This window comes from Saccopteryx leptura, chromosome 13, assembly GCF_036850995.1.
Source record: "Saccopteryx leptura isolate mSacLep1 chromosome 13, mSacLep1_pri_phased_curated, whole genome shotgun sequence".
NCBI lineage: Eukaryota > Metazoa > Chordata > Mammalia > Chiroptera > Emballonuridae > Saccopteryx > Saccopteryx leptura.
Genome location: NC_089515.1, coordinates 56540985 through 56556808, shown reverse-complemented (window position 1 = coordinate 56556808; position 15824 = coordinate 56540985). Strand labels below are relative to the sequence as shown.

Below are 15824 nucleotides of genomic sequence, written 5' to 3'. Positions count from 1 at the left end.
ACTGCCGGGTCTGGCTGATTGAGAACAAAGCCGCTACAGACATTCGCAGGTGGCCCTCCCACTCGGCAGGTGGAGCGGCGAGGACTGGGCCTGCTGGGCGGGATAGTGAGTCTGTGTTTCATGTGATAAGGACCTGCTAGAGCATCTTATCAAACGATAGCACAGCGGGGCACTCACCAGCAGTGAACGAATGTTCCCGTTGCCCTACCAACACTTAGTATTCTCAGCTTTGGGGATTTTAGCCGCTCTCCTCAGGGTGGATAGTGCACCTTGTTGTTCTGCTTTGCATTTTCTCAAACCCAAAGGATGCCGGACGGCTTCGCCCAGAGGTGTTCGCCGTCTGCGTGACTGTCTTCTCGGGCTGACTTCAGACCTCGCGCTCCTGATTCAAGCCAGGTGTCTCTGCCTCTTGCAGAGATGGGAGAGTGCTTTTGTGTACAGCCTGGATGCGGGTCCCCTTAGCTTTTGATCCACTTCACACGAAGAACGTTTTGATCAAGCGCAATAAACCCGGATCTTGAATCATGGATTCCCAACTTGCGTCCTTGTCTCCCCTTGGTGTTTGAGGAAAAAAAAGAAAAAAAGATCTCTGAAAATACCAACTGAAATGTCATCCCCAGGCTGTGGGCAGCTGTCGGGGCTGCGCACGGGGCTCACGGATCCCCGGAACGGGGCCACGGAGGGCGTGCGGGCTCCTGAGGCACAGGGACTGGCGCTCCCCTCGAGATTGCGAAGGAAAGGGGGTCAGGGCTTGACGTGGTCGCTCCACTGGGCTCAGGGAAAACACTGCTGGAGCCCCTTGGAGGCAGTTAGGAGTGAAAAGGGGGGAAGAAATGGGAACATCTGTTCTGTGGGTTCAGTTCACATGAGGCCATTCTAGCTTTTTTTTTCCCCATTGATTTTTGAGAGCGAGAGAGAAAGAGAGAGAGAGAGAAGCATCAACTCATTGTTCCACTTAGTTGTGCTGTTGATTGATTCTCATATGTGTCCTGACTTGGGCTTGAACCGGCAACCTCGGGATCCAGCCAGCGACCCCAGGATCAAACCTGTGACCTCGGCGCTCTGGGACAACGCTCTATCCACTGCGCCGCCCCCCCCCCCCCCCACTCATAGGTTCAGGGCTACTCATAGCTTCTGATCACCTGGGGTGGGAGCCTGTATGCCTCTCCCTGAATGTCCTTGCAGGAGAATTGGGGGGTGGGTGTTGAGGGGGAGCCCTTGTTTGGGAGGGGGCTTCTGGCCGCCTGCTGGCAGAAACCATCAGAATTTTATTATTGCTGTTTTAAAAGGGACCTGGGGAAACGAACTTTTCCAATGTGTTTTGTAACGCTTACAAAAGAGAGGGAAGCACCTCTCTGAGATCCCCAGCATGTGGTCCTCCCGACCTTTCCAGGCAGGTGTCCCCATGCGGGTACATCAGTGCTGCGTTGTCACCGGAGGTCAGAGGTGCCGGGTGCCACAGCACAGCGGAAAGCCCAGCTTGTGAGCTGGGGTCTCTGGTGGGGGCGGGGGGGGGGGGAGGCCTTTACTATTTCACAATAACAGGGTTCCATGACATCGACACATCGATATCTAGGCGCACACGTGCAGCTCTGTGAGACGGTGTTGGGCATTTTTCTCGAAGAATTGGAAAGACTGACAAGACCCGTCTGTCTTCCCCAAGATCAAGGCCGCGCCGCCTCCCTGCTGTCGTAGCTCGCACGTTTCCTGTGTGCGTGGGGACAGGGGCTCGGCCACGTGGAGGCCTGCTTTCTTGTGGCTCACGTGAGCGGGACTGCTTAGAAGTGGGTCCCTATCTGTTGCTTACAGGGGATCTATAGTTTTAATTTTTTTTTTTGTTGGTTTGAGAGAGAGAGAGAGAAACATCGATTTGTTGTTCCGTGTATTTACGCATTATCGGTTGATTCTTGTATGCGTTCTGAGCGGGGATTGAACCTGCAACCTTGGTGCATTGGGAGAATGCTCTCACCACCTGAGCTCCCAGCCAGGGCTTCAGAGGACATTAGACAGAGACAGTGAGCTTCCACGCTCATCTTCCTCTTGTCTGCCTGCCCCACCCAACATACGACGTGTGGTTCCAGAGACCTTGGGGGAGGCAGCAAAGACCTCGGAGTCCCACCCCCCCACCGTGGGGTCCTGGGGGGCGGGGACAGGGCGTGGCTTCCTTCAAAACCGGAGACATCTTAGGATGACAGGGCAGCTACAGGACTTGCTCATTTTTATTCCTGTGTACTTGCTTTAGGAAGCCAACTCTGAAAGGAGGTCGTGTCTGCTACCTTCTCCGTTTCGAAGCCCGTGACAGCTCTGTGCACCTGGAACAGGGCCGGGTTGTAGGTGCTGGGCCTCCAGCGAGGGCTACCTCTGGGTTGTAGGTCCTGGGCCTCCAGAGAGGGCCCCTCCCCTGGGGCTGCCTCTCAGCACCCTGGTTTCCAGTGCGCTGCCTTCGGGGCGCCCAGACCTTCTCAAATGCCGGGCCTCTGGGAAAAGGGCCATCCAGGCCCTGGGTGGCCACAGGGGACCGGTGACTGCCTGCCCAGGCCCCTCGGGACACAGCCTGACCGAATAGGGGAGCTGCTGGCCCTTCCTGGGGAAACAGGGGTGCCAGGTTGCCCCATGGGGGACTCGTGGGTCATGCTGGGGGTGGTGTGTCTCAGCATGGAGTGTGCTGGTCCTCAGAGTCCTTGGCTGTGACACGGGGCCTCGGCCTCCTTGGAGCCCGTCTTCTGGTTTTAGTGGCTGAGGTCAGCTTGGGCAGCTCATCCCAGCAGGTCCCTGTCCCAGGTGCAGAGAGGGTCTTCCTTCCCCGTGAAGCCTGGCAGCCCAGCTGCGGTGGGCCTGTGGCCTTTCAACCCACCCCCACCCCTTAGGGTCAAACAGAGCCAAACGGAGCTTGCACGCATGTCGCATTCAAAGCGGCACACGCGTGGTGCCCCGTGTCCGCAGACGTCTGTGCCGTGGCTGAGCCAGATCCTGCCGACAGGGCCGGTCCAGGAGGCCCAGGAGGCCCAGGAGGTGGCGGGCAGAGGACAGGAGGAGGAAATGCAGACTGGGGGTGGGGGGACAGGGCGGGGAGGACACAGGAAGCGGAATTGGGACAGATGGTTGCCAAAGGCTCTGCGGAGAGGGCCCCTCCTTCGGTGGCCCAGAGAGCCCGGGTGCCCTGGGTGGCACATGGCACGTGGCAGGTGGCAGCGGGCAGGGAGTCCGTTAGCGCTGCGCCCTGCTCTCTCCCAGGGACCCCGGCTGACCTTGAAGAGGGTTGTTTCCTTGAGGAGGGGACGGTGGGGGCGGTCCTACGGGGGCTGAGGGCTGGCTTCTGTAGGGCAGCAGCCTGGGGGTCTCTCTGGGAGTCTCTGTGGACCTCCCCATGGCCCCCAGTGACAGCTGGAGGAGCTCACCTGGGGAGGAGGGGCCTGCAGCCCACGCCTGTCCCACCCACCCAGGCTGGTTCTCAGCAGAGAGTCATGTGAGGGTGGACGGAGCCATTTTTATGACGGGGCCCGGAGCAACATAATTACAACCCTGGGCCACCTCTGTCCAAATTCTTTTCTGTATCTTTTAAGTTGAAAGCACCCTCCAGCCAGAGGTCTGGCAGCGTGACCCGAGCGCTCCTGAGCCCTGGCACCCTGCCCTTGGAGCGCCTAGGAAGGTAGATGAGCCTTTATAGCTATTTGTGAATTTCTCCCGCTGGAAGGAACCCTCTCCTCCCTCCCCGCAGGGGCAAGGTGTCACTTTAAGGACCTAGTTCTGGTGTCTCTGCCGTGTGATCCGCTTCTGTGACAACACGTTGACTCTTCGGGGGTCCATACACCCTCCCACACACACAGACCCCGTTCTTTTTCTGAGTTTTCCTGGGTATTTCTGTGTGTTGACTTCGCTGTATGAGGGTTAGGATCAAGCAGCCCTATTCCCCAAACCAAGGGCAGCGACCACAGACACGCTGCTTCCAGAAGCGACACTTGTGCCCACTGTGGACAGGAGGAGACACACAGGGGGCAGGGAGGTGGGGGTTTGTGTTGAATCCGCGCCCTGAGGTGGTGCGGACTGTGGAGCAGTCAGTCTCTGGCCCGGAGTCCCCTTCCTTCGTGTCCCACCAGCTCTGGGTTGTGCAGGAGAGTGAGGAGTGGTGTCACTCAGGCACCTACAACCGCAGACCGAGCAAGGGGTGCCAGGACCCCGGGAGGTTTTGGGGAAGAGGAGCACAGCCTGGCATGGGGCGAAACGGTGTACCCGCGGTTCCCAGCGAGGCCGCGGCCACCAGCTGGCGTGCGCACGCAGGGCCCGGAAGCCCCATGGGTGGTAACCGCATCTCCCAGGAACACGTGTGTTCTCTCATTAGATTTCACAGCAACAGGCAGACACGGGAGATGAGAACCCCCGAGGCCATACGCACGAGGGAGTGGGGACAGGGGCTGACCACAGCGGGGGCTCGCCCATGCTGCAGGCCAAATTCTAGGCCCCAGGTGGGGGTCTCTGCTCCCTTGTCCCCTGGGCCTCACCTGCATGATGGTAGGAGACATGCATTGGTCCCATGGAGGTCTCTAAGCCACCAGCATTTTTGATGACGGGTAGGGCAGGCAAACAGCCTCTTAGAAAGGGTAGGAAAGTCCTCTCCCCACCAGAGGACAGGCCTCTCTGCTGACCCTCACACAGCTGTTGGCCTGGGTTTCCCTGGAGGCCGGCTGGGGAAGGGCCTCAGTGGTTGGCCATCTGCCCAGCTGCCCCAGGACTCCCCGGAGGAAAGGACATGGCTGCCCTGAGGATGGAAGATGAGAGTGCCCCCCTGCCCCGCCCTGTGCCAGCGACCACCCATCAGAGCTCATGTGGATGAAGGGCAGCCCCGTGGCTGGCTGTGAGAGGCCGGGGCCTGGGCGCTGGGGCCTGGGAGCCCAGAGAAGCCTGTTTCTTCGAGACCTCTTCCTGCGCCTCCCTCGGACATGAGCGGCCCCGCCCCTCACCATCACCCCCACCCCCACACACAGCCAGCCCCCTCCCCTCTGCTCCCTGAGGTCTGCTCCTGTGATCCTGGGTGCCCCTGTTAAGTTGATGGATCCATTTGCTGTTCTCTGGGGGGGAGGGGGAGTGGGGGGGAGGAGGGAAGAGGGGGGGAGGGGGGATGGGGGAGGAGGGGGCAGGGCAGAGATGCATCCCCTCCCTTCCCCCCTCCCACAGAGGGGCAGGCAGTCTCCTCGCATTCCCCTGGAAGCAAAGGTCTGCAGACAGTTCTGGCAAAAGAAAAGAAAAGAAAAGAAAAGGAAAGGCTCCGGTGTCTCAGTGGTTAGAGCATCATCCCCCTACGCCAAGGTTGAAGGTTCAATCCCAGGTCCAGGCACCTAAAAGACAACTGACGAGTATGAGTAAAGAAGTGGAACAACAAATCGATGGTTCTCGTTCTCTCCCTTCCTCTCTTTCTTTCAAATCAATTTAAAAAGCCCCCAAGGGATTCCCAGAGAGAAACAGAACCACAGCGGTGGTTCCTGCAGGTGCTGCCGGAGCCCAGGAGGGGCCCACTCATCCGTGGGGGCCGCTCGCGTGGCCAGGCTGGAAGGAGCGATTGTAGTCACTGGGCGCACGCCCTTTAGGCGGGCGAGCAGCGTGGGAGGGGTCTCCCCAAGGAGAAGGCTCGGGTTTGCACCGGAAGCTGCGCGCAGGCGGGGCCCCACTGCACCTGTGGGTGCCGGGAGGGCGTGGTGGGGGGCAGAGCCCGGCCTGGTGGCGCGGAGGGGCTCCCAGCCCGGCCCTCTGGGCTCCTCGGAGGGAACACGCCGTCCCACCCGGGCCTGCAGCTTGGGCAAGAGAGTGCCTGGGACGCCCTGTTCCCTGATAAGATGAGGCAATCGCTCTCAGCCGCCTCACCAGGTCGCCGGGGACATTTATGCAACCCCGCCCCGCCCGGCGCCCTGGGCCCCGCTGCCACCGAGGCCCCCAGCTCGTTCCCCTGCCCTGCGCGCTCCGCCCCCAGCCGTCCCCCCTCTCCGTGCGCCCTGCAACTGGGCTCTCAGGGCCCAGAACGTCCCAGGCCAGTCGCCCCTGCCCCACAGCCCCGCCTCTGCTTCCAGACTCCGGCTGCCTTCTCCCCCCCTCCCCCCTTCCCTCTGCACCCAGCCAGCGCCCCGCAAGACAGGACGTGGGCCCCTTCCTCTCACCCGCCTCCCCTCCTCCTCCCCTCCCCCTCCCCCACACAACCCGCGCTTCTGAAAGCAGAGCAGCCCGAAGGGAGTGGGAGTTATCCCAGGCTTGGGAGGGCGGGGCTCCCTTCGGGGGTTCTGGAATTCGCGAGCCCGCTGAGCGAGCCACCTCCTTGGAGCTGTCCCCTGGGACAGCTGCTATCTCCCTGTCACATGCGCAGCAGGAGGCCTGTGCAGAATGTGGGCCTCCCCGCAAGAAGGAAGCTGTTGAGTCCAGTGGGGCCTGGACCTGCTGGCCTCACCACTTCCACCCCCCACCCCCCAATTCTGCCCTGCACCCTGGGACCAGGCCCAGGGAACCCTGTAGATAACTGAGAATCTTCCCCTGCGGCCAGGACGGGAAACCTGTTGTCATAATAATAATAACATAATAATAATGTCAACGGTCCTTCTTCCTCACTGATATTCCAGAGGTTGGGTTCCATGATGGGCGGTGATGACATTGACCCTCCCTCCGCCAGCGACTGGAACACGCACGCTCTCGAGTTTAAGTTGTTTTCAGCTTTGAGCTCTAACAATAATCTATCAAGGATCCCAAGCCTTGTAAACACACACTCTGGGTACCTTCCAGCAAGTGTGAGAAGCTCGCTGTGAGGGGCGGGGGGGGGGGGTGAGTTGGGTGGACACTGTCCCCAGCCCAGGTGGCCTTTCCCCAACCTGTTCCTGATTTTCCTGGCTGCCACTTGAATTGTCACCACTCACCCAGGTCAGTCCCGCCGGACTCCGGTGTTGCTCTGTGCCAGCTCGGATCATAACTCCTAAATGTTTTACCTGTCTGTTTATGGGCCAGTTCATTGGCCGTCTCCCCTCCTGGAACGGGCAGACAGGGTGTGTGTGTGTGTGTATAATGTATATATTTTATATATATATATTATATATATATAGCAGGTGTCCCCAGGGCCAGGCATCAATAGGCTCTTTCGTGCTCAATAAAAAGCGTTGAGCTGCTGATGCCTGCACAGGCCACCGCTGGCTGTGTGCTGGTCCTGTGGTGACACCGGGCTTTCCCCGCCTCCCACGCGCGCCAGCCCGGCCCCAGCTCACCTCCACCCACCACCACGTAAGCCTGTCTATGACTAACACCCACCTCCTGTGCCTTCTGGTGTGGGGTACGCTGAAGGACCCCCAAGAAAAGGGTAAGCCCCCGGTGAGGGCCCACCCGGGCTTATTAGGAAGCAAGGGTGCGTCTGAACTTGGGTGATTCCCGTTCTCCAAAGCTAAGAAGACCCCGGGGGTGAGCGGAATGGATAAGAGCGTGAGTAATAAGTAATGTGGGGTGTGCGCCGGGCCCAGCACCAAGGGCTCTCCCTCATCTTAAGGATGGTCAGTATAGTCATTCTAAGGACACTTGTGAGCTCGTCTCAAGAACCTTACCTTAACGTTATCTGCAAAGACCCTCTTCTCACATAAGGACAGATTGCGGAGTTTCATGGATCAGGACTTGGGTGTATCTCTTGGGGGAAGGGGGGCACTTTTTAGACCACTGTGGACAATGAGGAGGCACCTGTCTGAGGCTGTACTATCAACCCACCGTGGACACGGGGTCTGAGCCTCACCTGTCAGACCTGATGCACCAAACTCTCGAGCTCGCCACCCGGTCGCAGGACACAAAACCCTTGTTGGAATGCTGGCCGGCCGTACCAAGCACGATGACAGACCGGTCTCTCTGCTGTGACCCTCCGAGAGTAGAAGGAGTCCGCGGCATTCCTCAAAACATTTTTTTGTTGACAAGATTCTGCCCCACCCCCCACCCCCACCCATTAGCTGTTGATTCGGTTCTGACGTTTCTTTGAGCATGGTTTGGGAAACTACGGCTGGATAGTTAAAGGATTCTATTTAAACATTCCTTGTTCTTGTTATCAAAGAAGTATATGCCATTATTATTTTTTAAAATACACATAACCCAGAAGAGTTTATAACAACAACAACCAAAAAAAATCTCTTCTCAATCCAGCCTTACTCCCAAGAGACCAACACGGCTCTGATTTTTGTTGTCTTGGTGGTGGTTACAGCCGTCACCGAACTAAATGTCCCTACCTCTTCCCTTGACCTCCTGAATCGATGGAGGTATTACTATTTTAATTAATTCTCTTGTTGATTATCCTCGTAATGTTCTCCTCGTTTAGAGATTTCCTGCCACTACTACCTACGTGTGTGTGTGTGTGTATGTGTGTGTGTGTGTGTGTGTTCTTACTTTTCCCTTAACCTCGTTCTCCGCTGGGAACATGGGTTCGTCCGTAAGGGCTCCATCCCTAAGATTGATTCTGAACACTGACAACTAGGGCTGGAGCTCATGTGACCGTGACTGTTCAGTAAGATTCCTTCCGGAAGCCAGAGCCTGTGCTGACATTACCTTCCCCTTCGGTCTGTTTCCTCACGGGGGTTGTGTGAGGAATAATAAAACTAATAACAATGAAAAAAACAACAACAAAGGCCCCTAGAACAGAGGCTGGCTCAGAGCTCTTCCCTGATGGCTCATTGTAGTAGGTGGTATTGTCGTTTGCTTCATAGACCACAGTGTTCTCTGTTTTTCCTGGAGTTTTTAATTGCCTCTATCCCCCCCCCCCCCCCCCCCCCCCCACTAAAGAATAGTATGTGCCTTCACTGAGTCCTGGAAATACTCAGCCTTATGGTCATTCTCTCTGGTGCAGAGGACTCTCACTTCTTGGAACTCCGTTCCTGGGTGTCCTTGGCCCTCTGCCCCGGTGGCCTCTGCAGGTCTCTGCTTTGTCTCCCTACCACTGTCCTCTCACTCCCCTGGTTTCTTGTTGTTGGTTTTGTCTAATTTTTTTTCTTTTAAAGACCGTATTTATTCATTTTAGAGAGAAGGGGGGAGGAGCAGGAAGCATCACCTCCCCTCTGTGCCTTGACCAGGCAAGCCCACTGGGGTTTCCAACCGGCGACCTCAGCGTTCCAGGTCGCTGTTAATGTCTAAAACTTTTTTTAAGACTTTTTTTTTCATATTAGAGAGAGGAGAGAGTTTTGTTTTGTTTTCTCGTTTCTCCTGGAGCACGAGAAGTTAACTTGGAAAGGCCTGTTCCTGTTGTTGTCCACGGTGACTCAGGGAAAGCCTGGGTGTCTGTGCAGCCTCCTTCCTTCACGGAGGGCCTGGTGTTTCTTCTCTCTCTCTCTCTCTCTCTCTCTCTCTCTCTCTGAGGTGATGGGAGCACCTCCTTTTTTTTTTTTTAACCTATGTTTGGACACTGCAGAGGTGCTCAAAGCCTTGCCCAGCCCTGGGAGTCCCCCTGGCTCCTTTCTCTTTGTTTAGTCTGCTCCATACTGTTCTGTTGTTTCTTCCCTAATTTCCTCCCCCTCTGGGTTCTCCCCTCCCCCTTTTCTTTCTTCTACGCTCTTACTAACTGCCTTCTGTTACATGTGGCGACCCCGGGATCGACCCCCTGGGACTCGAGTCATTTAGCTTCTTCTCCTGTTTGGAAACGATCGCACAGGTTTGGGAGGTGAGGGTTGGCTTTTCCTGTTTATCTCCACCCCCACCCACTCCTTCCGCCTCCCCAAAACGTAAAACCTGGTAAGGACGGCACATCCAGCTATGCACACAGAGCCCTCAACTCCAGCGTCACTAGGAAAAGAGAACTACGGTGACAGTGACCTATTTCCTAGAGCTGTTGTGTTCCTGCTTGGGGTGCGGTTCCAGCGTTTCTGTGGGATTTTTGTTTGGGAGAAGAGAACCCTCGGTTTCTAAACACGATTTTCCGTGTCCTTGAGCTTCCTGTCCGTGGTCTCTCCCCCCGGTTGTTCTGTGCACAGAGTTTGGTGGGACGTTCCCCCCCCCCCCCCCAGAAGGACGGCAAGGACCCACAGGCCGACTAGCTGTTCTCTGTCCTGGCTTCGTGCTTCTTCCGCCGGAGTCGGTGGTTCTGTGGCCCTCCCTGGCTGTCTGTTTATACTGTTTAAGTTTGACGACCTCCTTCGGGGTGGGTGGGTGGTGTGGATTTCCTCTGCTCGGGCGCAGGTGGCCCAGCTTCAAGGAGTGGCGTGGGGAGGGAGTCTGCGTGGCTCCTCCAGGGCCAGCAGGGTTGTGTTGTGGGGTGCCAGCCCCCCCCCTTACCCCCCCACTGGTTCTTCCGGAGCAGCTGGTGGCCTTTTGTGTGGCTCCGAGTCTGCCTGGGTAAATGCAGGCCTGTCCCTCGCTCTGGCCAAGGGACGGGAGCAAGGGGGCGGGGTCCTGACCAGAGCTGACCTTGGCGACTTCCCTCCCCCTCTGTGATCTGGGCTGCCACCCTGCTCGGTTCTGAAGGGAGAGCCTGTGGCAGTTTCCTGTCCTGCTGGTTGTCACCTGCTGGCCACATTGGGACTTCTCTGTGAGGAAGTCGCAGCAGAAGGCTCTGGCTGGAGCCTGCTGGGCCTAACCACACATTGCGGTCACAGACACTCAGGCCCTGGAAGGTGCCGGAGCAGATGGCCTCACGTTATAGGCTGCGAGGCTGAGGAGGTTGCCCTGGTCTGTTTGCAGGCCCGTCAGGGGTGCCGGGCTCAGACGGTGGCTCCTGTGGGGCCAGCAAGGGGCTAGCTAGACTCCCCCAGGTGTCTGAGCCCTCTTGGGGTCCCTGGCTGCCTCCCAGTCTTCGAACCTGTGCTCCCCACGAGCGGGGACAGCCGGCCCTGCACAGGCTGTTGGGTGGCATGCCGTGCAGTGTACCTAGAGGGGGACACTAGCAGGGTCCTTGGGCGTGGCCACAGCCGGAGACTCGCCATTTCATACTGGGAAAGGCGTGCTTCGGTCCCCAGGCGCGCGCACGATGGCGCAGGCATGCGCTCCTTTGCCTAGATGGCTTCGTCGCACACAGGTGGCGATAGGGCGCTCGCAGCGAGGGGTGGGGGCGCCGTGCTGCTGGGGGAACAGCGGGTCTGGAGCCTAGGGCAGGGCCCGCCCTGGGGTGGGGTGGACTGCATGCCCGAGGACTGACGCCGTGCTCCCCATGTCGCCCGCAGGTGAGAGGCCCTTCGCCTGCAGCTGGCCGGACTGCAGCAAGAAGTTCGCGCGCTCGGACGAGCTGGCGCGGCACTACCGCACGCACACGGGCGAGAAGAAGTTCAGCTGCCCCATCTGCGACAAGCGCTTCATGCGCAGCGACCATCTGACCAAGCACGCGCGCCGCCACGCCAACTTCCACCCGGGCATGTTGCAGCGGCGCGGCGGAGGATCGCGCACCGGCTCGCTCAGCGACTACAGCCGCTCGGATGCCAGCAGCCCGACCATAAGCCCAGCCAGCTCGCCCTGAGCGCGGCGCCCTGAGCTCCGGCTGCGCCCTGAGCTCCAGCTGCGCCCTGAGCTCCGCGCCCGCGCAGCAGCACAGCCTCCCACCCCAGCTCCCTGTTCCCTCCCTCTCCCCCTCCCCCACGACAGCCAGGAGGAGATGCTCTCACCTTTTCTGCGACGAGTCTGTCCATTCCTTTTATAATCAGAAAAAAAAAGAGAGAGACAGAACTCCGTGGAGTCAATCACAGCCCGGTCCCCCATTCCACATCCCCAGCACCCCCAGCACCCCCACCACCACCACCAATTTTCTTCACCTCAGGTGTCAAACTTAATTTGTAAAAAAAAAAAAAAAAAATTTTTTTTCAAAAAAACCCACAAAAACACACCATCCACAAATTGCACAATGGACATGTACCCACCAAGGTGAGAGCGGTGTGGAAACCCCTTTCTCAGGGATGGACACGTTCCATGAGGTCAGTGAGGACACACCCCCTTCCTGCAGCCTTACTCTGTATATAGATTTGCACTGGGGAGCCTTCCCTGGGGCTCGCTCGGGGACACTCTGGGGACACAGCCCTGGGAAGCCATGCCGATGGAGCTCAGCGTCCGGCCTGCGGGTCCATCCATCGGTCACTTGGGAGTGGACGTGGTCACTGACACTTGTGCTTCCAAGGCAGGTGCCCGAGCCCGGAGCCTGCATCCTCTTCTGACGGCCACTGCCCAGCCTCTGCCCCAGCAGCCGGCTGGGCTCAGGACACAATGAGTCAGAGGGATGCCTTAACTGGAGCTGGGCAAAGGGGCACCCCCTCCCCCCCAGGGGACCGTCTCCCTGTCCCTGCCTCCAGGAGCCCTTCTCTGACCTCTCCTGGGGGCTTGGGATCAGAGGTGCAGGCCCTGGCTGGAAGACCACTGCTCCACCGCTCCGTGCATGTCCAGCGTGACGGCACCGTGGCCACCCCTGGCGGTCCTCAGCCTACCCCAGGTATGTGCCCCGAACAGGGATGCCTGCCACCCGGTGCCCCAGCAGAAGGCATCGGGACCTTGACCGTGCTTTCTGTCTGGAAGGCAGAGCCTGGGATGCCGGGTTTCTCTGCAGAGACGTCCCGAAACGTTGCTAGTTCTCCCTGCCGGCCCCACTCTGCTGTGGGGATGCCTGCGTCTGACCGGTGGGTCGAGTTGTCCGGCCGTGTTGCCACAGGCTGTGTGTCTGTGGCCGGCTGAGTGGTGGCAGGCACCTCACCAAGAGGGACATGCAGCAGGACTCCCTCCGCTGGAGCGTCGTGACTGGGAACTTCCCAGGAATGCTGACGTGGGAGCCACGGGCCCGGGGGACCAGCCCGTGGTCGTCGTCTGGGGAAGGTGTGTTCTGTTTCCACTGCAGGAGCAGCAGGTGGAAAGTTGCGGGGACACTTTCCCCGTGTGCCCGGCTCAGCACAAGCGAATCTCAGCCTTCTCCTGGAGCCCTGCATCCCCTCGACTCCTCCCGCCGCCCCCTCCTGGTTCTCCAGCGCCCCCGGGAGGCCCCCCAGCTCACATACTGTCAGCCTGCCGTGGCAGAGGGAGGGCAGAGGGGCGGGCGGCTGCTCCTGGATGCCAGGCCTGGGCTGGCACGGGGGTGCGAGCCCCGGTGGGTTGGTGTGGCCGGGCTCCTCTGCGGACTGCCGGGCGTCCACCGGCGCCGCTGTGCAGAATCGGGGGACTGTAAAAATATGAACCCCCCCCAAGACGGTGTGCGAGTGCGCGCACGCGCGCGTGTGTGTTTGTGTCGGGCTGGAGGTGTGGGTTTGGGGCAGACTTGGGGTGTCTTTCAGAGACTGCTGCCCATGTGGATGAGGAGAAATGACTTTTGGGACCTCAGAGAGCTGTAGATGGGCTCCTGGGCCAGAGTGCCTTGGTTGTGGCCCCCCACCCGCTCTCTCGGTGGGAGGTGCAGCATGGAGAACGCAGGCCCAGGCTTGGCTGGTGCTCACAGCCCCTGGCCACTGCTTCCGGCCAGCCCTAGAGGGGATGGATGCTGTCTGTCTGTCCGTAGCCACTATGCAGGTGGTGTGGCCTGCCGTCTGCAGCGGCCTGGGTGCCTATATCACGACTGTGCCAGCTGGGGTTGGCCAGAGGCATGGTAGTGGCTTCTGAGCAGCATGATAGGTACCAAGCCTGGCAGTAGTGTCCTTGCTGTGGGTGGAGCAGCACGGGGGGGGGGGGCGGCGGGGGGGGGCAGCCCCGCCCTGGTTGGGGTGCAGACCCCCCGCCAGGCCCGGCCACTGGGCTTTGTTTTGGCTGCGTGACAGCCTGTTCTCAATGGATCCGGGAGAGAGAGTGGACTTGGTGGGCCTGAGGACCTGGGCAGAAGAGTGCTCCCCACCACCAGGGTGGGGGGTCAACAGTCTTCACGCCCAGTTCCAAAGTGAGGCCCCGTGGGTCCCTCCCAAAGTTCTGTGTGAGGCAGAGAGAGAGAGCGCGCCACACTCTGAATACATTTCATGTCTCAGGAACTCACATTCCAAGTTCAGGAATTTTATTCCAAAGTCCTTTGGTGCGCTTACCTTCCATGGGTCCCCACAGGCCAGGGGGGGCCCCCCAGTGCCGTCCCCCCCCACCCCCCCTCGAGGAGCCAGGCGGCTCCTTGTGATCTGCCCTGGCGTTTGGCAAGGGACGGTTTCCAACCTGTCCAGCTGCACATAGGAAGGGAGGAAAGGACTCTAAACCCAGTCATCTTGGAATAAATGAAGAGCTGGTTTGTTTTAGAGGTGGGGGTGGGGGGGATGGGGGTGAGGGTGGGGGTGGGGGTGAGGGCGGGACGGGGGAGGGAAAGCGGGTGTTTGCTGTTTCCAAAGAGAGCACTTAATTTAATTTTTCCTCCAAATGACCTAGGGCCGTTCCGTCAGATGGATGGAAAGGTAACATTGCCTTAAAACAGAAATATGCAGACGTTGGCTATTTTTGGCAGATGAACGTGTCTTCATCCCCAAAGTGGTTCTGGTCTAATGGCAGGGTGTGGGCCCAGCTGGGCGGTGCCGGGGAGGTGGGGGACGGGGAGGGAATCCCGCCAGGCGCGCCCCCCCTCCCCCAGCCTGGGGCTCCAGCCAGCGGACTGCTCTGACTCATGTGGGATGAAAATCCACTTCCCTTGAAAGGCAGGAAAAAGCCATGAACCCCAGGCTGGTTTCAAGTGACCTGTCCCTGCACATCCTCATCAGGAAACGGGGTGGTGGGGTGGGTGGTGGGGAAGAACACGTGGAGAAGGGGGGTGCGCCTGGAAGCCCCCCCTCACTCAGGCCCCCATGGAGGACCCTCTGGGAGCAACCTGCATTTTCTTCTAAGATGTAGAATGTTTTCCCAGCCTGGGTCTGTTTCAGGGTCTTTGATTTTTTTCTGGTTGATGGCCATGCTTGCTCTCTTCAGTGTGATTGGGGAGCCCTTAGGACTCCCAGAAATAACAGGTAGAACCTTTATTTTGTGGCGGACACCAGGTCCTGCAGGTCCAGGGGGCAGAGATCTCAAAATGACTCTTGTCTGAGTGGGAGGGAGAGCTCCCCCCTCCCCCGAAAAGGTCCTCCAGGGGAACCTGGACCCAGCCATGGGGGCTCATGTCCCAGATGAGAATGCCCCTTTTTGTCTCAGCCATATCAGGAGGGAACTGCTGTCTACCCCCTCCCCCCATGCCTACCGCATCCTATCGCCATCTGGAAAGACGACGGGACACAGCCCCCTCCACAAAGGGCCCCAGGGTCCTCTGCCGTTGGGTGCCACGTATGAACAGGCAGTGATGCCCTTGGTGGGCATGTGGTCTGGGAGGTGCCCTACCTACAGCCGTACCCCAACCCACATTACTTGTGGTGCAGGCCTTCCCCCTTATTCTGAGGCCACATATCCGGACAGGTGCCGTACTTACCACGGTGCAGCCTCAAGGTGCAAACATCAGCATCGCCGGGGTCCCCAGACAGCTCCGGGCCGGGGACTACAGCTCGAACAAGCGAAGGGTTGACTCAGAGGTGGGGATAGACAGCTGGCCCTCAGGTGGCCCTCAGACCGCTTGTTGGAACACGCAGAAATCGTCTGGTGGCTCTCTGTGGTCCCAAGTGAAAGCTTAGCGGACCTGTCTCCGGGCCCTGCTTCCTTTCTTGCCAGAAGCAGGTGCTAGGTGGACTGCCTAGGGTCACAGCATTGCCCCGGGGACTTTGGCCTCAGTCTCAGTGGGCAGGAGTGGAGTGCCGCTGAACAGGAACACGTCCTCAGAGCAGTAGCGTCCCCTCATTTCCGAGTCTTGGTTTTGGCTGTGTTTATAAGGCTACCTGACTTCTGATGGGTAGCACTGATTTTGTTTGAACCCATTCAAAAAAAAAAAAAAAAAAAAAAAAAAAAAGCATTCAGTCAAAGACAGAAGTGGTAGGTGATTGACAGGGTCAGACTGACCA

General features: G+C 58.9%; 1 protein-coding gene across 1 annotated transcript in view; it reads left to right on the top strand.

The window, feature by feature from the left end:
• Positions 1-12504, top strand: part of KLF13 (KLF transcription factor 13) — a 40503-nt gene extending 27999 nt beyond the window's left edge. The window contains exon 2 of the mRNA XM_066354739.1: positions 11142-12504. Coding sequence (XP_066210836.1) covers positions 11142-11431 — 290 coding nt within the window. The 3' untranslated portion in view covers positions 11432-12504. The remainder of the gene's footprint in view (positions 1-11141) is intronic.
• Positions 12505-15824: the final 3320 nt, after the last annotated feature.